At 46.1% G+C, this 23,660-nt stretch overlaps 1 protein-coding gene across 8 annotated transcripts in view; it reads left to right on the top strand.

Moving 5' to 3' along the window:
• The window catches only part of atp9b (ATPase phospholipid transporting 9B), a 32,252-nt gene that overhangs the window by 2,329 nt on the left and 6,263 nt on the right, over positions 1-23,660 (top strand). For 6 of the 8 annotated variants that reach the window (XM_028036218.1, XM_028036215.1, XM_028036213.1 and 3 more), the window contains exons 2-22: positions 1,701-1,874; positions 3,887-4,037; positions 13,162-13,275; positions 13,633-13,741; positions 14,061-14,119; positions 14,878-14,929; positions 15,022-15,116; positions 15,216-15,296; positions 15,685-15,760; positions 16,189-16,265; positions 16,510-16,670; positions 16,747-16,889; positions 17,016-17,128; positions 17,858-18,109; positions 18,633-18,794; positions 18,865-18,957; positions 20,359-20,442; positions 22,620-22,790; positions 22,855-22,953; positions 23,029-23,118; positions 23,189-23,333. In XM_028036218.1, the coding sequence (XP_027892019.1) occupies positions 1,701-1,874; positions 3,887-4,037; positions 13,162-13,275; positions 13,633-13,741; positions 14,061-14,119; positions 14,878-14,929; positions 15,022-15,116; positions 15,216-15,296; positions 15,685-15,760; positions 16,189-16,265; positions 16,510-16,670; positions 16,747-16,889; positions 17,016-17,128; positions 17,858-18,109; positions 18,633-18,794; positions 18,865-18,957; positions 20,359-20,442; positions 22,620-22,790; positions 22,855-22,953; positions 23,029-23,118; positions 23,189-23,333 (2,501 nt within the window). Of the gene's footprint in view, positions 1-1,700; positions 1,875-3,886; positions 4,038-13,161; positions 13,276-13,632; positions 13,742-14,060; positions 14,120-14,141; positions 14,794-14,877; positions 14,930-15,021; positions 15,117-15,215; positions 15,297-15,684; positions 15,761-16,188; positions 16,266-16,509; positions 16,671-16,746; positions 16,890-17,015; positions 17,129-17,857; positions 18,110-18,632; positions 18,795-18,864; positions 18,958-20,358; positions 20,443-22,619; positions 22,791-22,854; positions 22,954-23,028; positions 23,119-23,188; positions 23,334-23,660 lie in introns of those variants that run through there. The other 2 variants (XM_028036214.1, XM_028036220.1) reach the window with 2 other exon arrangements.

Genomic DNA, 23,660 nt, shown 5'->3' with positions numbered 1-23,660 from the left:
GTCAGCTGTATTCACGGCAAATATTGACCCCCCTTCTCCCGCTTTTACCAAGTCTATTATGCAGAATTAAAAGAGCAATAAACATATCATTCTTCGTGAGCAGCAGAGAAAAGTTTGTTGCACAAAGTCAGGTCTGACTTTTTTCTTCTTCTTTTTTCCAAACACTGGCTGATGCTGATGATCTCTGGATAGCTGCAGTATAGGAGTCAAATTATTACACTGACCACCATGGTGCCTTTGGAACATCACAAACCAAACTTATTATGACCGGATCCCGTTTGGTTACAGTTGAATCCAGCGCTGCGCAGCAGGACGCCCCGCTGATCAGCAGCGGCTCTCTGAACCGACATGCAGACGGCGGCAGAGATCGCCTCCACCAGATTCTCGGAGTGAAGCTTGGACTTAGTTTCAAAATGTTGTTGGACAATATTTTTATAAGAGCATAAAGCTGCCAGGTTAGAAGCTTCAATACGCAGAGTGATCAGTTGGATGGATAAAAAAGCGCGCATTACTCCAGTAGTCATAAGGATTTTTTCGGCACTAGTTTATTTCACTCAGAGCGAGCGAGCGGAGCGGAGCGGGGGAGAGAGGCCTGGGCCCAGCGACCCGAGAACCGGACTCAGACTCCAGACTACCCCGGTCTAAAGTCTCTGTATGCGGGGCGCGCCAACCACTGTGCCACGCAACGCCCCGGTAGCCTATGCTGAAATTTTCCGTTTCTCTTTGGTAATTAATTTACTTTTTTATACAATTTGAGCTGTTTGACAAAATCATCTAGTTCACCTCCTTTCATTTCCTTGGAAAAATCAGTTTTGTCACGTGATTGCGACTGGTCGACTGGCCCAGAAAAAAGTCATTGCAGCGAAAAGAATCGACTAGTCGACTAATTGGTGCAACCCCTAGTCGTAGTTGGACTTTTTAGCAGCAGGATGCCTAAACAGTGACCAGTCCGCCATTTTGGATGTGACGTTACGACCCAGGGCCGTTCTGTCCCAACCCTGAACTCTGAACACTGAACCCTGATGTGACTTTGACTGAGTCCACGCTTCATAGGGGGCGCAGGGCGCTGAGCACTGGGACGGGGTCTAAGAGTCCCATCTTTAGAAACAAGATGGCCGCCAAAGTGCGGTTAGCAGAGCTGCACCTGATTAAGGACAAGACTACTGGGACAATGTGATGATGAATTAGTTACAATGTACTAAACTATTTTTGACTTTGAATGATAATGAAGAGTAAAAGGGGGCAGGGCTCCTGGTTGACTTCCTCTTGGTTCTGGTTTTGTTGGACCCATTTGTTGTTCTACATAAGGAAACCCAGCAGTGCAGTGGTCAGTTGGTCCTGCAGCAGCCTGGAGCATCATGACTACAGACACAGCTTAGGATGACCCCAGCTGGGCAATCAGCTTTATCAAAAAGGAAAGTTTTAATTGTAGTCTAGAAAGTATTCTGGGCATCTGCCTCAGTAAACTGGGTTCTGGTTCTGGTTGGTGGAAGGAGTCGGTCCTCCACTGTAATACCAGGCGTGTTTCAAGATGGTGGCTAAATCACCAGCAGACTTTTTCACTGTAGCTTTCATTGTTTTTGTCAACTGATGTTGATATCTCAGACTGCAGGAAGTGTCCTGTGGGGTCAAAGGTCAATCCCGCTCACCATGAGCTCAGCCATCCAGATAAGTGTCTTCCTCACCTCTTGTCCTTTCAGATTTTCTCTAGAAGATGAGCCGTCCAACCTGGACGAGATGCCCCTGATGATGTCTGAGGAAGGCTTCGAGAACGACGAGAGCGACTACCAGACATTGCCGCGCGCCAGGCGGGGCCAGCAGCGCCGGGGCCTGGGCTGGTTCCTGCTGGGGGGCTGGGAGGTCTTCTGCACCAGGTGAGCTAATCCACGGACCCACCTGTAGCAGTCAGTCTGGGTTAGCACCATGCTAACGGTTCCTTCTGCTGCTCCCAGTCTGGGTTAGCACCATGCTAACGGTTCCTTCTGCTGCTCCCAGTCTGGGTTAGCACCATGCTAACGGTTTCTTCTGCTGCTCCCAGTCTGGGTTAGCATCATGCTAACGGTTCCTTCTGCTGCTCCCATTCTGGGTTAGCACCATGCTAACGGTTCACTCTGCTGCTCCCAGTCTGGATTAGCATCATGCTAACGGTTCCTTCTGCTGCTCCCAGTCTGGGTTAGCATCATGCTAACGGTTCCTTCTGCTGCTCCCATTCTGGGTTAGCACCATGCTAACGGTTCCTTCTGCTGCTCGCACTCTGGGTTAGCATCATGCTAATGGTTCCTTCTGCTGCTCCCAGTCTGGGTTTGCATCATGCTAACGGTTCACTCTGCTGCTCCCAGTCTGGGTTAGCATTATGCTAACGGTTCACTCTGCTGCTCCCAGTCTGGGTTAGCATCATGCTAACGGTTCACTCTGCTGCTCCCAGTCTGGGTTAGCACCATGCTAACGGTTCTCTCTGCTATCTATCAGTTCAGCGGTGGTGGATAAAGAAACCAGGTGAGGAACCAGATTAGGTCGGTGCTGCAGGTCAGGATTGTGGGTTTAACTGAAGCAGAGATTTCAGCGATTCTTGTCTTTTATTATGTTGGAAGGTTTATAATATAATTGATAAATACCGGTCATATCAGCATTATTAATACCGGCCTGAGTTTTCAGTGCTGCAACGTCCCTCGCAGCAGCAAAATATGTAGATTCTGTTTTTCTTCAGAGGTCTTTTTAATTTTCGTTTCATTTTGCTTTAGCTACATTCTTCTTATGTCTACTGTATTTTCTTCAGTTTTACTGTTTTTGTTAGCAAGTCAGGAGCTGCAGAGGAGTTAAACATGAACAAGGCACAGAAACGCAGGAGTCACCTGTGTCGGGCTTCAGACCGCCGCACAACGCTCCGCTAGTTGTGCATGAAAGAGAGGATAAGGACGGGCTTTGACTGAGCTTCTCCACGCGCAAAAGGCTCTGCGGTCAGACGGATCCGGACTCTTCCTCGTTCCGTCGTCCTCTGCAGACGCCAGCAGCAGCGTTTGTCATGGCGTAAACTCTCGGGAACAAACGTGTCACCATGTTTCAGTTTACTGTTGGGGGGCTCTTCATTGAAGCTGTGTAACCCCCCCTCCCAGGCCCCCCAGACCCCCCACCCATGAACAAATGGGATTTTTCACAGCTGAGCAGTTTGATGCTTTCCAGTAATTTTCAGTTTACAGAGTGAAGGATTATAAAACCCAAATAATTCACAGTGAATAAGCCCCGACTGTTCAAGCGCCTTATTATTTAAATAGCATTCATTTGCTCAAATAATGGCTCTTATGAACCTGAACGGTGAGGGGGGGGGGGGGGGGTACTGGGGGGTAGAGAGGCAGAAAACATGGAGGCCAATGCAAACATGACTTTTTACCAGAGTTCATTTATTTAGCTTTACGTTTTGCCAACTTGCTCAAAAAGTGGAAAAGCCAAAAGTCGCTCAGCATGACGGCACACAGCGACACTGCCCCCACCTCCTCTGCCCCAGTTGCCCCCCCACCCCCCATGTTTGCATTTTGTATCAGATATGGAGATAAGCCCCATCCGTCATTAACAGGTTGAAGCAAAGTCACTCACTTTTTAAAGGTGTGGAGAAACTCTGCTCTGCTCCTGACTGTCTCTAGCAGACAGGACGTATCTAAAGCCACTGCTGGGTCTGCCAACAGGAGCTCTACATGGAGCAGAGAGAGGTCAAAGGTCACTGAGGGGAGCAGCAGTTTTATCTGAATGCATAGAAACACAAACACTGAGGTGATGAGAGAGCGGCGGAGGGTAAACATCACATCATCGGCAAAACAAACTGAAGGCAGGATAACAGACAAAACCCACAGAGGATGATGATGATGATGTCATATCCTGTCTTCCTCCCCAGCTGCTGCGACTGCCTGGCTCATGTCTGTCGGAGGAAGAAGGAGATGAAGGCCCGAACCGTTTGGCTCGGCCGGCCGGAGAAATGCGAAGAAAAGTTCCCAAAGAACGGCATCAAGAACCAGAAGTACAACGTCCTGACCTTCGTCCCTGGGGTGAGTCTGCTCCGGGTTCTGATGCTCCGGGTTCTGATGCTCCATTCTGCATTTAATTATTCACAATAGTTTGGTGACACAAAGAGGGTTCCAGTTCTGACTGGATGAAAACCAGTGAGAACTGGTTGTCCCAGTATTTCCCCAGTGTTCCCAGTGGCCCGTTCTGCCTCTGCATGAGGAGTTTTCCAGTCTGATCTGATTGATCAGCAGCCGTCTGTCAGAGACGTAGAAATGATCAGAGCTGCCCTATTATTCTCTCTGCACCTAGAATTAATAAATACTAACAGATTTGTAAGTGCGGCAAGCTCTCACTAGTCTAGCCCCTTAAAGCTCTTTCATACGCGACACGTTTCTTCTAGAAAAAAAAGAGGTCTTGAATCCGACGGTCATCTTTCAGTCTTTACTTAACTTAAAAGAACATAAAAATAACAAACAGATTCAAAACAAATAGAAAGTGACGGTCAAAAGACTGTGTTACTCTCCAGGTGCCAGACTTCTGCAAAGAGCTAGTACTTTCGTCTTGGATACACTAATTAGTCACTAACCAATCAAAAGGCACCATGTCATAAGCTCAAACACAATACAATTAAGACGCTTATCTTTTTCAAATAACAGAGGAAATACACAAACACAAATAACATTTTGTATTAGGTTCCAAAAATGTATATATGGCTCCTACATTTTCCGGCCCCTAATTGACTATGTATTAGCATATCAATTACAAACTCAACTTAAAATGGAGCCATAAATAGTCAAATATCTGAACAAAACCTTGTTTTTTTGTTTTTGTTTTACTTGGTTACAAAAACAATCTTTTAATAAATTCTCTATTGTTTCATTCTCCTTGCAATAAGCACAATTTTGTAATCGGCCTTTGGATGATGCTTGTCTTCGTCTTGACTTCTGCGCTCCGAACCGTTCCTTTGGAGTCTGGCATGACGTTGACGATTCTACCCAACATCCAAGAATGTCTCTGAGAGGATGAATCAGCGACTAGTACGACATCTCCGACCTTGAAGTTTCGTTTTAGGCCAAGCCATTTTTGTCGTTCCTGCAATAGAGGCAGGTACTCCTGTGACCATCTTCGCCAGAACAAATCTGCCATATACTGGACTTGTCTCCATCGACGGCGAGAATAGACATCCTCCTTGACAAACGTACCAGGAGAAAAGGTAGGTTGTCCCTTCAGCAGAAGCAGATGGTTTGGCGTAAGAGGCTCGAGATCATTAGGATCGTCTGTGTTCATGGTTAAGGGTCTTCCATTGATGATACTCTCAACTTCACATAAAAGAGTCTGCAGTCCTTCATCATCCAGTATCTGTTGCTTAACAACGGAACTTATGACCTTTCTAACAGTACGTATCTGACGTTCCCAGACTCCTCCATGATGAGATGCAGCAGGTGAATTGAAAATCCACTGTACTCCTTTTTGCATCATGGCGTCATTAATGCGAGAGTGGTCCAGCTCTTTCAATGCCTCCCTTAACTCTCTCTCTGCTCCAACAAAATTTGTTCCATTGTCAGAGCGAATGATGGAAACTTGTCCTCTTCTGCTTTGAAAACGACGCAGAGCGTTAATACATGAATCTGTATCGAGTGACTGGGCAACTTCAATATGTACAGCTCTGACAGTTAGACATGTGAAAAGCACTCCATAACGTTTGACCTTGACACGCCCTCTTTTGACCTCAAAAGGACCAAAATAATCCACACCTGTGTTGGTAAAAGGTGGTTTATCAGGAAGCAGACGGTCGGGTGGCAGATCTGCCATTTTTTGTTGCCCTGGTTTTGCATGCAGTCTTCTGCAGAGGTTGCACTCCGAGATTACCTTTCTAACAGCTGTATTGGCTGCTGGTATCCAATATTTTTGTCGCATTCTGGCCAAAACATGATTTCTGCCACCATGTCCTGTCACTTGGTGAATATGATGCAGAATGAGGTTGGCTATTCTGTGATGTCTATGCAGAATGGCAGGATGCTTGGTCTCTTCTGACATTTTCAATCTATTCAGACGTCCCCCTACTCTCAAAACACCATCTTGTAGGTATGGATCTAATCTGGAGGTTGAACTGGTTCTGCCCACCTGTGCGCTTCCATGCTCCAAAGTTCTGATTTCAACTGCATAAGTTTGTCTTTGACTGAACTTGACCAACTCTGTTTCAGCTTTGGACAAATCTTCAACAGTGAGCATTTTCTTTTCCAACTTTCTTTTAAATGTGATCATCTGTTGTTCAACTAAAATCTCAACTTTCTCTGGATCTTTTTCAGATTGCTGCACCTTTAGTACAGTTTCTTTTCTCTTTTTACTCAGGTATCTCAGAGTCTCTTTCAGGCGCAAAATCCAGGCAACGGCCTTTTTGAGCTTATGCCAGCTGGAATAATGCTCGATAAGTCGACTCATTGTCTCATCGTTTTTCCATGGTTTTGCACACGTCGTTGCAACTGTTGTTCTTACTTCATTCTGTTCCATTAGCCTAGAATGTTTAGGTTGTTTTGGCCAATGCTCTTCATTTAACAGGAAACTTGGTCCTTGAAACCAACTTACACTTTTGATGAAGCTTTCAATTTTCAAACCTCTTGATGCCAGATCCGCTGGATTTTGTGAACTGCTCACATATTTCCACTGAGATCGGTCTGTCAGTTCCCTGATCAAAGAGATCCGGTTTGCCACAAACGTTTTGAAGCGAATGCTGTCATTTTCAATGTAGCTCAGTACTGTGGTACTGTCGGTCCAGAAGACTGATTTCTTCAGTGGTAGTTGAAGTTCTTCTGTCAGCATCCGATCCACTTTGACTGCAACCACTGCTGCTGTTAATTCCATTCTGGGAATTGTCATTTGTTTAAGAGGTGCTACCCTGGATTTACCTATCAGGAATGACACTTGTGTTTCACCTCGTTCATTAGTCAACAAAAGATATGACACAACTCCATATCCATCCTGGCTAGCGTCGGAAAAGAGATGAATTTGTGCAGACTTTGGGGGTCCAAATGTAGCAGGCTTTACACATCTGCTCACACTGAGTTCAGAAAGCTTGTCGAGATCTGACAACCATCTTAGCCATGTCCGGCATGACTGTTCTGAGATTTCTTCATCCCATCCTCGCTTCTCTTTGCAAAGCTCTCTCAGAATAAGTTTAACAGGTAGAAGAAGTGGTGCCAAAAATCCTAAAGGATCGTACACAGAGCTGGCAACAGATAAAATGCCTCTTCTTGTGCATGGCTTGTTTGGCAGCTGAATTTTGAACTTGAAGCTATCAGAACTTGTGCACCACTGCACGCCCAAAGCTCGTTCTACAGGAAGCTCATTGTGTTGCAAATCCAAATCTTTAACAACAGGTGCTCTTTCACTGTCAGGAATGGAGTACAACAGAGCTTTATTATTGCTCATCCACTTAGTCAAATGGAACCCACCACTTTCACACAATGTCATCAGTTCTTTTGCTAGTTTAACTGCTTCTTCTTCTGTTGGCACTGACTTTAGACAGTCATCCATGTAGAAGTTCTTCAGAACTGTCTGTGTCGCTTCTGCTGATGTATTTGTATTTCCATCTTCAGCAGTTCTTCTCAGTGCATATGAAGCACAACTGGGTGATGACGTGGCTCCAAACAGGTGCACGCACATTCTGTATTCTGCCGCTTCTTTAGTTTCGTCACCATCTGGCCACCAAAGAAAACGCAGCAAGTCTGCATCTTCGTCTGGAACTCTGACTTGATAGAACATAGATTCAATATCTGCCATCATGGCGACGGGCTCCTGTCTAAATCTGAGTAAAACTCCAATAAGAGTGTTCATGAGATCAGGTCCTTGCAGTAATTGATCGTTCAATGAAACTCCCTGGTAAGAAGCGGTACAGTCAAACACAACTCGCAGTTTTTTCTTTTTTGGATGGTACACTCCATGGTGTGGAATGAACCATACTCGACCATCACTGCGACTCAGCTGTTCTTCAGGGACTCTTACAGCATAACCTTTTTTCAATATGTTGTCCATGAAAGCTTTGTAGTCTTGACAAAAGTCTGAATTTCTACTCAGCTTCTTCTTCAAAGAGTTAAGCCTTTGTTCAGCAATACCACGATTGCGTGGCAATATCACATTGTCATTTTTCAAAGGCAACTTGATGCAATAATGACCATTGATGAATTGCGCTGATGTAGATACAGCATGCATGAACTGCTTATCCTGCTGAGACAGTTCTTGTTTGTCCTCATACTGTCGCTCTGGGAAATCTGCATTATATTGCTTCTCCAGCATGTCTTCAATGTTCAATACAGATATACGATTGACAAGAAAATCTTGTTTTTCAGTGACACGTGATTCACTATCTTGACATCTGCTGACTGGTCCATTTACCACCCAACCTAGGGCTGTTTTCACGGCATATGGTCCGTCATTCTGGCTGTTGACAATCTTCCATGGCTCCATAGCCTTGTGCGCATTAGCACCAATGAGAAGTCCAATATCTGACTCTAGTCTTGGAAGATGAACTTGTTTCAGGTAAGGCCATCTCTCCAAATCTTGCTCTTTTGGTATGTTACCCTTTGTTGCAGGAATGTCTGGTTGAGTGTACACATCTGGCAACATGATGAAGTCTTGTTCGTCAAGTCCACAAACCTCTAAATCTGTAAGGACATAACTACAGACTTTCTGTTCCTGTGTCATTGTTCGAAGAAGGATTTCTTTCTTTTTTCCTCGTACATTCAACTTTGTGGCCAGATCCTCAGTGCAAAAAGTTGCTGTGCTACCTTGATCCAGGAATGCATATGTCTTGATGATGGTTCTGTTTTTCTTGTGTCTTATCTGCACAGGCACAATGGGAAGTATGCATTCATTTTCTCCGGCCCCAGTGACTTCACCTCTTTTTTGGCTCCAGTGGACACAAGAGCACTTGTAACTTCGCTTGTGTTTTGTGGGTTGTCAACCACGTTTTCTTCTGACACAACATTCTGCTTCACCACATGTAGAATAGTTGGGTGCTTAAAAGAACACTCGGAACATGAGGCCTTTTTTCTACAAGCTTTGTATAGATGACCTGCAGTTAGACATCCAAAACAAAGACCATGTGACTTCAGAAACTGTATTCTGTCTTTCGAAGGCTTTTCTTTAATTTTGTTACAAACACTCAAAGCATGGCTGTTCTTACAATAAAGACATGGACTTTGAAAAGCACTGATGGTCTTGACTGAAGAAGTTGTTATATCACGTTGACTCTTGATGGTATCCTTTTCGGTGCAGGATATATTCACGGCAAAACTGCTTCTCTTTGAAAGGCCTTTTAGTTGGTCAGACTTTTTCTTTGAGCTGCTCTGGTTAGCTGGTGTGACATCAAGAATATCTCCAAAAAGCGGATCATTAGCAACCTTTGCTTGTTGATAGATGAACTCTACAAGATCAGGAAATTTGGCCCGCGTTCCTTTTCTTTCTTGAATGCTGTAAGCATGGCTTCTCCATTTTTCTTTCAGTTTATATGGTAGTTTGTACAAGATGCTTTTCATGTTGGTTGGATTGTTCATTTCACTCATGTAGTCTACATCATTCACTGTGTTAGAACATCCAATCAGAAATAGTGCAAATGCATTCAGTCCTTTTCTGTCATCTGGTTTTATCTGAGGCCATTCCATAGCCTTTTTAATATATGCAGTGGCAATGGTCAACTCATCTCCATAGTGTTGATCAAGCAAAGCCCTTGCTTCTCTGTAAGCTCTGTCTGGCTTCATGTGCTCACAGCTGCGTACAAGATCTAGTGGTTCTCCGCCCGTGAACTGTTCTAGATAATATAGCCGATCTTGTTGACTGTCAGTTTGGTTCTCAATAGCATGTTCAAAAGCTCTTATGAACGATCTATATGAAAGTGGGTCACCTGTAAATACTGGAATTTCTCTATGAGGAAGTCGAGATATACTATGTTGTTTTATGAGCATCTCAGTATGGTGATTTTGTTGCTGCAGAACCTGGTACAGATCATCCGGAAATGAATCAGAACATTGAGCATGTGTTGAAATGCCTTTTAAGTGAGGCTTCCTTGATACTGGAGGATCAATATTTGCCTGTTGTTCATCATCTGAGAACATTTCTTGCCTTTCTGATTTGCTTGAAGAATGAACAGATTCAACTTTAAGTCTTGAAATAGCTTGTAAGGAATTAATCTCAGACCTTTGAGCATCTTCATTCTCTTCATACACCTTTAATTTTGCATCTGAAATGGCAAGCTTCATTTCAATTTCTAGTTGCTCTTTTTTAAACTTGAGACGGGCTTCTTCTACTTCAATTGCTTCTTTCCTTTTCATCGCTGCTGCTTTTGCTAAAAGCGCTTCACGTTCTGCTTTAATTTTCAGCCGCATTGTACTTGTACTTGATCCTTGCGATGTGCAGCTTGCAACTGAGTTAGCCTTTGAAACACTGTCGTGTGGATGTACATCTTCCTCAGGAGAGCATTTGACATCTTTTATCCATTCTTTAACGCTTTGTAAGAAAAGTTTAAACTCAGAATGTCTACCCTCGAACACATCTTGGTCTTCACGTTTATCATCTTCACTTATCAGTTCACATAGTTCGTAATTAATGCGTTCATACTCTCGCAGACATTTGACAAACATTGGAAAAGATTCTTCATTTATGAAATCAGCATTGCATTCATTCTGTTTCAATCTTTCAATGTTATTCTTCTCTTTTGTCAACTGTGAAAGCTTTCCTCTTCTTTCTCCTTTTAATCTAGTGATTTTGTCATCTCGAGCTCGTTCTGTGGGCTTTGGCTCCCTCTTCTGTCCAACCTGCGCAACATCACTATCGTCAGCCATTTAGTCCCGTTTTATTTTACTTTAAATCTTCACACATAAACTGTGAGTCTCCAAACAGCTTCTTACTCTTCTAAAAAGTTCACAAACATGTGTGACAGAGTTTCTTTATGTGCAGGATTTCTTATCCGTCGTTCACGGGATTTATCTAGTTGACACGTGCTGGCTTAGTTAGCAAGTTAGCTTAGCAACCGAGCTGATGCGGGGGAAGCTTATGTCGCCCTTGATAACAACTTAGTACTTACGGATTGTATTATTTCAACTCCGTCGTTTCCCTCAGAATTGAATCTCCGTTCGTCTGAAAGTCCTCTTTTCGTTTTTACTTAGTCTTGAAAGAGTCCTCCCATGAGAAAATACTCTTTTGACTTGATGTAAGTGCGGCAAGCTCTCACTAGTCTAGCCCCTTAAAGCTCTTTCATACGCGACACGTTTCTTCTAGGAAAAAAAAGAGGTCTTGAATCCGACGGTCATCTTTCAGTCTTTACTTAACTTAAAAGAACATAAAAATAACAAACAGATTCAAAACAAATAGAAAGTGACGGTCAAAAGAGTGTGTTACTCTCCAGGTGCCAGACTTCTGCAAAGAGCTAGTACTTTCGTCTTGGATACACTAATTAGTCACTAACCAATCAAAAGGCACCATGTCATAAGCTCAAACACAATACAATTAAGACGCTTATCTTTTTCAAATAACAGAGGAAATACACAAACACAAATAACATTTTGTATTAGGTTCCAAAAATGTATATATGGCTCCTACAAGATTATTACAAACACACCTAAAGGGTTCTGGTCGGTTCTGGTCGTTTCGATGCTGCGTCTCATTGTTGCAAACATCACTCAGAATTTGACCTTTGGTGAGCGTGGCGTGGCGACTGGACTGGTAATTAGCAGAGCGCTGCCGCGCCGTATCAGGGGCGGGGCTTAGCACCTGCAGGAACCTCTGAGTTCACCTGGATTTTCCTGAATGGACCTTACCAAGCTCCGCCCACAACCGACCCACCTGACCGCAAGTCTCACAAGCAAAGCCTCGCAGCTGGTTGTTTCTATGTAATCATGACTGATTAGTGCGTCATTTCTAGCGGATTTTCACAATAAATCAGCTACTAAATGGACAGAGGATCTAACAAGTTCATGTCATCATCTGGGAGGAGGTTACTGGTTTCTCAGTCACAAGCTGGTTGCAAACCTGAGGCCAGCAGGTGTCAGTCAGTTATGGTAGATCTGAACTTTGACCTCAATATGAGAAGCTACAGACTGATAGGAGGAACCAAAGAGCTCTGTAAAGGTAAAGGCAAATCTTCTGAAGTTGGGATATAATTAATTTAATTTCACATAATTACCTCGGTAGAAGCCATTTGTTTGTTAAAACTTTATGAAATATATTTGTTCTATTTGATGTTTGTTGTGAATGACGTAAACTCACAAACTAACGAGGTAATTAGTCCAACGTTTAGAAACTACAGCGGCTGTAATGAGCCACAGCAAAGGGAAACAAAGGTAAAATAACCTGAACAGGTGATCAACTCAAAACCACTCCTACCTTTTTACTCTCTCTCTTTGTAGTTTAAGCACACCTGTTACCGTGGCAACCGCCTGCGCCCCGCAAGACGAGCAAAGATTAGTTAAAAACATAACATTCAGTTTGTTACGATATCAAGTTTCCAGGCTTGATATTTATTTCTCGATTATTAATCAGAGCTTCCCTGAACACAGCGATGGTTGACTGACTAGCTGTACTTGGTGCTAACGTGGCTAACAGGAGTAACAGTTTAGTCCAAAGCCTTTTCTGCTAAAATAAAATCTTTAGTGTATGTCAGATACAGACACATTGCATATTGATCTGTTTAGCTAACGTCAGACTGTGTAGCAGACAGGCTACAAGGTGTACAAGTTGGATCAGTTCTGCCATTATGCTGTACTTAGCTAACGGGAAGCTAAGTGTGTTTGTGAGACGGCCACGCACGTGACCACGTAGAATGGGCATCAGCCAATGAAAAGCGGCCCCTCTGGTAAGGTCCATTGAGCCACAAAATAAAAGCGCTGAAGGAAGTCGGTGTTTCACACTAAATCTTCCCCTCTGAAACACATTGTGTGCTGAACAAATGGCGCCATCCTTCTGATCAAACCTATTGATTAGCTGATCAGCTCTGCTGCACGTTAACGCGACACCAGGGTGGCAAGACGACAGTGATGACCCGGGGAGGGTCAAAGGTCACCTCGCTCTGTTTGCCGCATTATTCTAGAGTGAAAAGTGAGTGGTCTGTCCCAGCCGGTCCAACAGAACCAGAACCAGGACCAGAACCTGAAGCTGTGTGTTTGTGTCTCCCAGGTTCTCTACCAGCAGTTCAAGTTCTTCCTCAACCTGTACTTCCTGGTGGTGGCGTGCTCCCAGTTCGTCCCAGCGCTGAAGATCGGATACCTGTACACGTACTGGGCCCCTCTGGTCGGCGTCTCATTGTTGTTGTCCAGCTTTTATTTTCTTTTTACTTCATTTTGTGTAATTATGTTTTAAATGATAGAAATATTTTGAAAACAATTTTCCTCTAATTTTTTAAACATATTTTTATCCATGTTAAAAATTTAACTTTTCCACAAAAAAATGATCATTTTGTCTAAACGGAGTTTTATTTCATTTACTTTAGTTACATTTTCTATCATTTTTTTTTATTTTAGAGATATAAAACATTTTCCCTCCTTGGTCGATGAATTTAAAAGGCAGTTTTTAAATCTGCTGCAGATATTTTTTATCAACATGTTTTATTGAAATAAACGGGCTGCTGGTTCTGCTGGTTCTGCTCAGGGTTTCGTGTTGGCCGTGACGATGGTGCGGGAAGCCGTGGACGAAGTGCGGCGCTATCAGCGAGACAAAGAGATGAACTCTCAACTCTACAGCAAGCTGACAGTCAGAGGTTCGACACAAACATTTCCGCCACGCAGATTGATCTGTTTACTGGGAGCAGGTTCAGACTTTTCACCTGACTGACGGAAGATGAGCTGAGATCTTTGTTTTTATCAGAAAATCACGTTTCAATGCCTCTTCTTGATCATGATACATAAATATCAGACATATAGAACCACTAGAAACAGCTTTAATGTTTTCCTGTTGGAGGTCAGGGTTAGAACATCAGAAATCAATACCTGATGTTTTTTCCACCGCTCTTTAAAACGACTTTCTGATTTATTGTTTCGTCGCTTTTTTGTTCCTCTGAAACTTCTTTATTTTTTCAGGTAAAGTCCAAGTGAAAAGTTCAGATATACAAGTTGGAGACCTGATAATCGTTGAAAAGGTAACATTGCCTGTTTAAATCTGTTCCTCTGGGGATATTAATGTAATGTAATCATAAGTAGTGATGTTTAGAGTTTTATACCTGCAGGCGGCCTCCTCCGCCTGCAGGGCCATCACTAGATGGTTTTTCTGTTCCTGAGCGGTCAGTATCTTCCCTGCGACATGGACGTCTGCTGGTGGAGAATCGGAGGACTCAAGTATTTCATTGAGATTGGACAGTTTCTCAGCTAAAGCCCTCCTTTATAATCATTTTGGAGCGCTGATGAGAGAAAACGGTGGTTTGGTGCTTAAATCTCGGCGACTGAATAAAAGCTGACCTGGGTCAGAAAGCGCCAGGCGGGCCGATCAGAGCGACGCGTTAACAGGAAGCAGGAGGAGCTGCTGGAAACCAGGGTGGTCTACACTTTTTGGATCATGGACAAAATTCACCAAGTTGAACAAACTCAGGACCAGAGGTTTTGTTCCTGCTAAGAAAAGAACAAAATCATTTTATTCTACATTTTACCTTCTAGAAAACGTCAATCAAATTCTTGAAGGTCTGAAAAAGTCCTTCAGACAGTTGCCTTAAATGAAAGGTGTAAAAACCTTGTGGATCACAATTCAGAGCAGAAAACTCTGGGAATGTTTTCACCACAACTCTCAGTATGAATCCGAATCCAACCAGAACCACAACGGGTCAGACTCCATCAATGAATGACTGATCAGCAGCTCTGAGTCGCTTCGTCTTCATGCCTGTTAACAGATTTTATTGTTTTGTAGAACCAGAGGATTCCTGCAGACATGATTTTCCTGAGGACGTCAGAGAAAACGGGTCAGTGTCCACAGCCTGACTTGAGTCCAGAAGGGTTCTGGTCCGGGCTGGGTTAGTGGTCATAATGTTTTGCCTGGTCTTTGTGTCTCCAGGAGCGTGTTTCATCCGGACGGAGCAGCTGGACGGAGAGACGGACTGGAAGCTGAAGGTGGCAGTGAGCTGCACTCAGCGCCTTTCAGCGGTCGGGGTGCGTTAGCCGTTAGCAGGCGGCTAATTAGCGACGGCTAACTGCATGGTTTTAGTTTTTCAGACGGTTAACTGAAAAGTGCGGCTGAACTCGTTGCAGGATCTGTTCTCCATCAGTGCCTTCGTCTACGCCCAGAAACCGCAGCTGGACATCCACACCTTCGAGGGGAACTTCACCCGGGTGAGCGGCCTTCAGGGCACAAGCTGCCGGACCGGTTCTGGTTCTGGTTCTGGTTCTGGAGGAGCTGGCAGGCTGAGTCCTGCAGCTTCTCCTGCTGGTTCCTCATGGATCTTTATATGAGCAGCAGGTGGGGGGCGGAGCTTCGGATTCCTGGTCGCTTCCTGGCAACCATCTTTAGTGATGGTACTGCTGCTTCGCTCCAGATTATAATCTGCTGAACAGATTATAAGTTTAGTTGTAGAAACGTTTTCAGGAGGTTTTCCTGCAATTTGTTTTGTTTTTTGCAACAAATTGTTTCATAAACCTGAACAGACCTAAAAATGTGACCTATAAACTTTAGCTGTGTATGAAAACATTTGAGCTTGAAGCTTCAACTTGTTGTTCGCAGGAAGACGTGGAACCGCAGATCCACGAGAGCCTGAGCATCGACAACACGCTGTGGGCGAGCGCCGTGGTCGCATCAGGTGAGGAGGAGGAAGGATGAAGGTTTGGTGCGTCCAGGTTTCGTCTTTAGATGAATCAGCTGCTCAAGGGGCGATGACATCATCAGCAGAGAAGGTCAGGGGTCAGATGGTCTGACCCAGTGAGCTGGTACCGGCACCGGGCCTGGGGACATGAAGCTGACCTTGGAGTACCGACCTTTGCTCCTCCAGCTGTTAGCGTTAGCAGCTAACGGCTCTGCCAGCTTCATCAGATCTTCATCGCCTGCTCCTCTACCTCAGCCTCATCTTCACTTCCTGTTGCTTCGTCTGCAGCGCCTGGTGTTATTGGAGCTCATTGAATATTGACGAGTCATTATTGGACGCTAATCGGGTATTGATCTGAGTTGATGTCGGAGGCTGAGCTTCCTCTGCCTTGACCGAGCCGCTGGCTTTGTGTCCGTGTTTGGCAGGAACAGTGATTGGAGTGGTGATCTACACGGGAAAGGAGACTCGGAGCGTCCTCAACACGTCCCACGCCAAGAACAAGGTGACGCTTTCCGAGCCGGGTCTAGTCCAATCACATCGACTCAGCACTAGCGCTTCAGGAGGATTAGCCACAAAGCTAGCACAGGTTTAGTCCGTTCAGGTCAACAATAAATGAATCGCAGTGGCGGTTCTGGAGGTTCTGGGTCGGAGGAATATTAATGTGTTTGTTCCCTCCTTGGAGGCCTGCTTTAGCCAGCCAAGCGGTTCTGGTTCTGCTAACCCTGTGGTTCTGACCGCCCCTGCAGGTGGGCCTTCTGGACCTGGAGCTGAACCGCCTCACCAAAGCCTTGTTCCTGGCCCAGCTGGTTCTGTCCGTCGTCATGGTGGCGCTGCAGGGCTTCGTGGGCCCGTGGTTCCGGAACCTCTTCCGCTTCGTGGTCCTGTTCTCCTACATCATTCCCATCAGGTGCCGTGTGGTTCTGACCAGATCGCCTCCGGTCAGGTTGCGGAGGCAGGAAGTGAACCTGTGTTCTGATCCGCAGCCTGCGGGTCAACCTGGACATGGGGAAGTCGGCGTATGGATGGATGATCACCAGAGACGAAAACATTCCCGGCACCGTGGTCAGAACCAGCACCATCCCTGAAGAACTGGGCCGGCTGGTCTACCTGCTGACAGACAAGACAGGTGAGCACCAACCAGAACCAGAACCTGGCAGGGAGGTTCTGTCCCTTTAAGCTGCAGGGTGCATCCTGACCTTTTCTTCTGTGAGCGGGTCGCCTCTGACCCGAGCCGTGCTCGCTCCGCCCGCAGGAACCCTGACGCAGAACGAGATGGTGTTCAAGCGGCTTCACCTGGGAACCGTCGCCTACGGCAACGACACCATGGACGAGATCCAGAGCCACATCGTCCAATCCTACGCTCAGGTGAGCCGCTGGCCCGGCCGCACCCGCCTGGACCTGGTTCTGGTTTTGGTTCTGCTCTGCATCCAGAACCAAACATGGAGAAGCAGCATTCAGCTTCTATGCACCACAGATCTGGAACAAACGTCTAGAAACCAGCTGCTTAGAATCGAACAGAATCGACTGGAATATTGATCAATTTATCTGATTTGTATTGATTTTGATTGATGCGCTCATCACAATGTCATGTTTTCAGGTTTCTCAGTTGGTGACTTTCTGACTTTTATTTTTGTGTTTTTATGACATAAAGCATTTGAAGTGCTTTGTTGCTGAAATGATCAAATAAACTTGATTGATGGACTGATCGATCGATTGATAGTTCGTTCCATAAACTAACGATAGAAAAGTTCACCAAGCCGTTTGGAGCTGGAAAGTTTCCTGCCGCTCGGCGTCAGGCGGGGAGTCCAACAGGAAAGCTGCTCCATTCATCCCTGCGCTCCCTCGGGTTCTCCTCGCTGGGTGGTTCTGATCCGGTCCAAGCAGCTGCTGGAGCCGGAACCGTCCTCCTCCCTCAGCTAGTGAGACCAGAACTCCGCTGGGCTCGGCCTGTGGGCGGCTCTGGTTCTCCTGCTTCAGCTCAGCTTTCTGTCACGTTTTATGATAAATATTCAGTTTGGACCGGTCCTATCGCTAGCAAATGGATCAGTCGGAACCGGTCCTGAATCAAAATCCAAAGCTCTCTCAACCTTTCAGGGTCCGGCTCATTTGGCTGGAGGCGGCACCGGGAACGCTGCGATGGCGCGGAGCAACCCGGCGCAGGGCCCCAAGGTCCGAAAGAGCGCGAGCAGCCGGATCCACGAGGCGGTGAAGGCCGTCGCTCTGTGCCACAATGTGACGCCGGTGTACGAGTCGCACGCCGCCGCCGCCGGGGAGACGGAGTCGGCGGAGGCCGACCAGGACTTCAGCGACGACAATAGGACCTACCAGGCCTCCAGCCCAGACGAGGTGAGATGCACCATGATGTCATGACCGCCATGTTGGCGCCGTAGCAGCTGAACTCATCGAAACAGAAACCCGTAAACGGCTCTGAGCCCAAAGTCTTCAGGCAAAAGCAGCAGCCGCCCTCAGGGTCCTGAGGGTCCTGAGGGTCCTGACAGCGCAGCCTCAGTGGAGCGGGGTCCTGAGCTCCAGGTGAGTCTACCTGAGGGATGGAAGGTGGGAGGAGCCTGACCCGAGAGACCGACTGCAGGTACTCTGGATTTTCCTCCAGCTGCTGGAAACATCAGACTTCTCCTCCAGGTTTCTCGTATTTATTGGCTGAAGGTCAGAGGTCATGCCCTCCTGATGGAGGTTAACCTGATTAATCCTCACTTCCTGCTTCCTGGGGATTTATTTCCTGGCCTGTTACCCTGGTTACCGTGTTTACAGTCCAGGGTAGCCAGGGTAACTGTAGCCCTGCTGGTGGTTCTGGATCAGAACCTGGTGTCCTCTGCCTGACCCAGACGTTCCAGATGTTCTGGTCCTGCAGGTGGCGCTGGTGCGCTGGACGGAGAGCGTGGGGCTGACCCTGGTCAACAGAGACCTGACGTCGCTGCAGCTGCGGACGCCGTCGGGACAGATCCTGTCCTTCCTCATCCTGCAGGTTTTCCCATTCACGTCGGAGAGCAAGCGGATGGGCATCATCGTTCGGGTGCGCCGCCGCCGCCGCCGCCGCCGATCTCATCCTGCAGGAAGTAACGAAGCTCTTCTGATCTGTCCAGGAGGAGGCCACCGGAGAAATCACCTTCTACATGAAGGGGGCAGACGTTGCCATGGCGACCATCGTCCAGTATAACGACTGGCTGGAGGAGGAGGTAAGAACCGGACCTAAAGTATTCATACCCCTCTAACGTCTCGGCTTCACTGGTCTTACTGGAACTTCGTGTCCCGGCGTGTTTCCCTCCTGACTCAGCATGATGCTGCCACCACCATCAGCATGTTTCTGCTTGTTTGTGTTAAATTCATTGTTTGTTTGTGATTCGACTCTCAGGTAGAACGGATCATTTTGGCAGCTGAAGCTTCATCTGAGGGCAGCTCCTCCTCATCATCATCATCATCATCATATTGGCATTATCGAGTCATGCGGCGCTGGGGGCAGCTTCTGATTTAATTAGTGACCCAGTTGGTCTAATGAGTGTTTGTCATATTCATGATCAGAGCTGTCGGCTGTAACATCCTGCTGTCAGAGCAGCGGGCGGCGCCGCAGTCCGGCCCGATCGGCCCGTCAATAACCAATCAGCAGCTCCATCAGTGTTTTCATATCAGAAATAAAGCGCCATCAGGCTCTCCTTGTTTATTGATTCCTGCTGGTTATAATAAGGCGTTGTTCAGCTGACCCATATCTGCGTTCATACCGGGTCGCTGCACAGAACCACCAGAACCTCTCTGGTTCTCTCCAGGTCTGGGTCAGCTCTCCGGACAATCTGGGGTTCCTAACAGAGCCCGACTTTTGGAGTCACTGGGTTTCCCCCAGTAAACTTGGCTGGTGCGATGATGGTGATGAAGGTGGAAGGAGGTTGTACCGTGATGGGAGGGTTGCCGGTTCTACCCTCCCTGTTTGCTCTGACGTCGGTCCGTTTTATTCCTTATTTGTTGCTAATTCATCGCCTAAATTTAAGCTGAATAATTGACGGTTAAATCCTGAACAATAAAACTTGATCTGGATATTTATTATTTAGACTGTTTGCCAAGATGCTGTTTAGGAAAAATCTTTTACGTTTTGGGAGAGAGCAATACACTTAGGAGAAATGCGCATTTGTCTTTAGATATTTTATTTAGAAAATCAGAGTATCAACGTCTGAGAAAAGAAAAGCAAGAGAGAAGAAGAAGTGAAACTTAACATACAATTCTCCTTTTATATCTTATCAGTCACATACATGGTGCCTTCCACCCATCTCTCTCTGCTGTAGGGAGTTTCTCTAAGTTTCTCCCATCTCTGGTTAATTGGCACCTCTGTCCCTAAATCCATCCTGGTTCAAAGGAGTTTCGGTTGGAAAGAGAAGAAACAAACATCTTCACTCTCTTATCGGTTCCATAAGTTCAACACTTGTTCAGAAACCTTCATTATCGGTTCATTCTTCCTAGTAAATAAGCCAAAGTTTAATTTTCCAAGACATTTCCCTGAGACCAAAGGTTCTGTTTGGAATTGACCAAAAGAAAATCCTGTTTTTGTGAGGAAGACTGTGATGAAGGTCGTCTCCTTTGCTTCCTGTCAGTGTGGGAACATGGCCAGAGAGGGCCTGAGGACCCTGGTGGTGGCCAAGAAGTGCCTGTCTGAGGAGCAGTATCAGGACTTTGAGGTAGGAACCACCTCCTCTATGCGACCCGAAGCTTTCATCAGGTTCTGAAGGTCCGATCCAGCGACCAATCAGCATGCAGACTGAATGCGGGGAACCGGAAATGTAACGGCTCTCTAAATATTGCACAGCTATGGATTCATGTGCAGTTCTACTTTTTCTATTTTGTCTTTCTGGTCACGTCTTGTCATGTCTTAAATCACTTTTTTGCTCAGGAAATACTTTAAACTGTTGAATTTGTTTTTATAATTTTGATTTTATAAATATATTGAAGAATTGAAATGTGGCTTAGAAATCAAACAGTTGAGACCAGAGGAACACCAGCACAAACTCTACTGGGGGATTTTTCTGCCGTAATTTGAGAACATACATTTTCAGTCTGAAAGCCGGAATTTGTGTCTTTTGTATTCAAAACTTTTCGCTTTCAAATATTCATTCTGCTTTCGCAAACTTTTCTCTCTCCACTCAAAACTTCTGCTGAGATCAAATCTCCGCTTGCAAACGTCTTTCTCTGCTCTGAATCATTTTCTGCTCTCGGTTGGTTGGAACAGAAAAGTACCGTCTCCTGGCAACCTCTCAGCCAATAGAATGAAAGTGTTGTACTGGGTGCGTTTGTTTCCTTCTAGTGGGTGTGCCTGTGTGGCTACTAGCAATTGTAGCAACATGTAGCCGCTCAAAGGAGAAATGACCTCAGCTTTCTGCTCCGTGTTACACTAAAGATCTGCCTGCAGAGGTGTTGATCGCTAACAGCTGTTGATCGCTAACAGCTGCTGGTCGCTAACATGCAAAATACTTACAGGCACAATACAGCAGCTATTCCGTCAAAAGGAAAACTGAAAAACCTGCAACCAGTAAAATAATATTTAACAGTAAGGCTCTCAGTTCCATAAATTATTAGTCAAATAAATAATGTCAAGTAATATAAGGAGACATTCATTCAAAGTCAAATCTGGTTGCATTAAAATAAACAATCCTGAGTTACTAAATTATAACTTCCTGATAGCATGGCTAGCTGATTATTGCTGGTTCTGATTGGCAGTTTCTGACTGAGCTGAGTAATTCTGCAGAACACAGGAGGAGAAGAGGAGATTGATTATTTTTTAGAGATTACCTGTCTAATGTTAGGATGGCGAAAGTTTTAATGCATATCTAAAATCTTTTTTGTTGTTGTTGATTAAGTTACATGCTGCAGCTTTAAGCAGGTTCAGTGTGAGAGTTCACTGCTGGCTGGAGGTTGTGAACTAAATACTACCAGTAGCGGCGGTTCAAGAGCCAGAGCAGAACCAGCGTCTTACACCGCCAGCTCGAAGACTTGGATTATTTTTCTGTTCATTTGTTTAGCTTTCTGACCGTGATGCTAATCCGGGTGAGTGTTGGTAACTGAGCTGCTTTACCTGCCGACCGGATGTCCTTTTGTTCCTGCATTAAGCCTCGATGTAGCCAAACTCCGTCAAGTGTTTGATTTTTAAATGCTATATTAGATTCGTTTTGTTGATGCATTTTGACGTGCTTCACCCCCGAGGTCATTTTCCGCCGCAACGCTCAAACGTCTCCGTTCACTCTGAGCGTTAAAGTTCCTCACGACAGGATTTGTTGCTGCGCGCCTGAGTGTGAAGGACAGAGGAAATGAGCTTCACACGCAGGCAACGAAGTGAGATCAATGTGATCGTTTTGCTGATCGGTCGATTATGATCGGTGGCCGATTGATCGGCACACCTCTAATATAAATATGATATATAGATAGAATCAATAGGAGCCACACAGGCTCACACACTAGAAGGAAACAAACCCAGTACAACCCTTTACAACAACATGTAGTCCACAGTTGAGAAACAAGTAATACTATTTTTGCACGTTGGAAATATTGACAGAAAGGTGTCTAGTTTTCACATTTTCAGGGCATTTGTCTCTGGATCCAAGAGGCTCTCCAGATTATAAAAGCTTGGCTATAAACAGACGAATACTTTGTCATATCTACGATTTTCTACAGTCAGAATCGTATCTATAATAACCCAGATTAGAGATCGAACATCTGCAGCCAAAACCTTGTATTGTTCTGGAACCTTTCTTGGGGTCAACAAATGGCCCCAGGACCACACTTTGGACACTCCTGAGCTAAGAACTGGTTCCAGCACCAGTTCTGTTTCCTGTCTGACCGAGCCCACTTCCTGTCTGAGCAGAGCCGCTACAGCCAGGCCAAGCTGAGCCTGCTGGACCGGGCGCTGAAGGTGGCGGCGGTGGTGGAGAGTTTGGAGAGGGAGATGGAGCTGCTGTGCCTGACCGGCGTGGAGGACCAGCTGCAGGCCGACGTCCGGCCCACACTGGAGCTGCTGAGGAACGCCGGCATCAAGGTAGGATCGGAACCAGGACCGGACTCCTGGTCGGGCCGCTCCTCACTGTCCCGCCTCTCCTCAGATCTGGATGCTGACCGGAGACAAAATGGAGACGGCTACCTGCATTGCCAAGAGCTCCCACCTGGTGTCCCGGACTCAGGACATCCACGTCTTCAAGCCGGTGCGCGGGCCCGCAGCATGACGCTGCCGCTCCGTGCAGGTCGGTCAGGCTGACTGTCCGTTTGGCTTTCACCAGGTGTGCAGCCGGGGGGAAGCGCACCTAGAGCTGAACGCCTTCAGGAGGAAGCACGACTGCGCGTTGGTGGTCTCCGGAGACTCCCTAGAGGTAGGAGAGCCGAAACCGGGTCAGAACCAGAACCAGAACTGGGTGCTCCTCTCTTCTCCTCTCTCTCCAGGTGTGTCTGCGCTACTATGAGCATGAGTTCGTGGAGCTGGCCTGCCAGTGCCCAGCTGTGGTCTGCTGCAGATGCTCGCCCACACAGAAGGCCCAGATCGTCCAGCTGCTGCAGCAGCACACAGCCAACAGAACCTGTGCCATAGGTGGGCGTCCACTGGGTCGGAACCGGACCCAGCTTCCCGCTGGAACTTCCTGTGGGATTTATTCTTCACTGTGATCTCACAGTTTGTTGCTCCTGCAGGAGAAGATGAACTTATCATTTTAGGGTTTTCACTAGATGAAGCAGATTTATGCTGTAGTTTAACATCCTGAGAAGGTCAGAGGTCAGGGTTAGAGGATCGACTTCTCCTGGGAGGATGGGATGCAGCAATCTGATTGGTTCAGCTAGGGTTGGGCAATATACACTTAAAGTTTTATCATTTTGTGGTACTATTGTGATAACAATAAAAGTGATGATTAGAACTATTTTG

The sequence above is a fragment of the Xiphophorus couchianus genome, chromosome 13 (assembly GCF_001444195.1).
Source record: "Xiphophorus couchianus chromosome 13, X_couchianus-1.0, whole genome shotgun sequence".
Taxonomy (NCBI): Eukaryota; Metazoa; Chordata; class Actinopteri; order Cyprinodontiformes; family Poeciliidae; genus Xiphophorus; species Xiphophorus couchianus.
The sequence above is the reverse complement of the archived record's forward strand: the minus strand, read 5'-3'. Positions and strand labels throughout refer to the sequence as shown.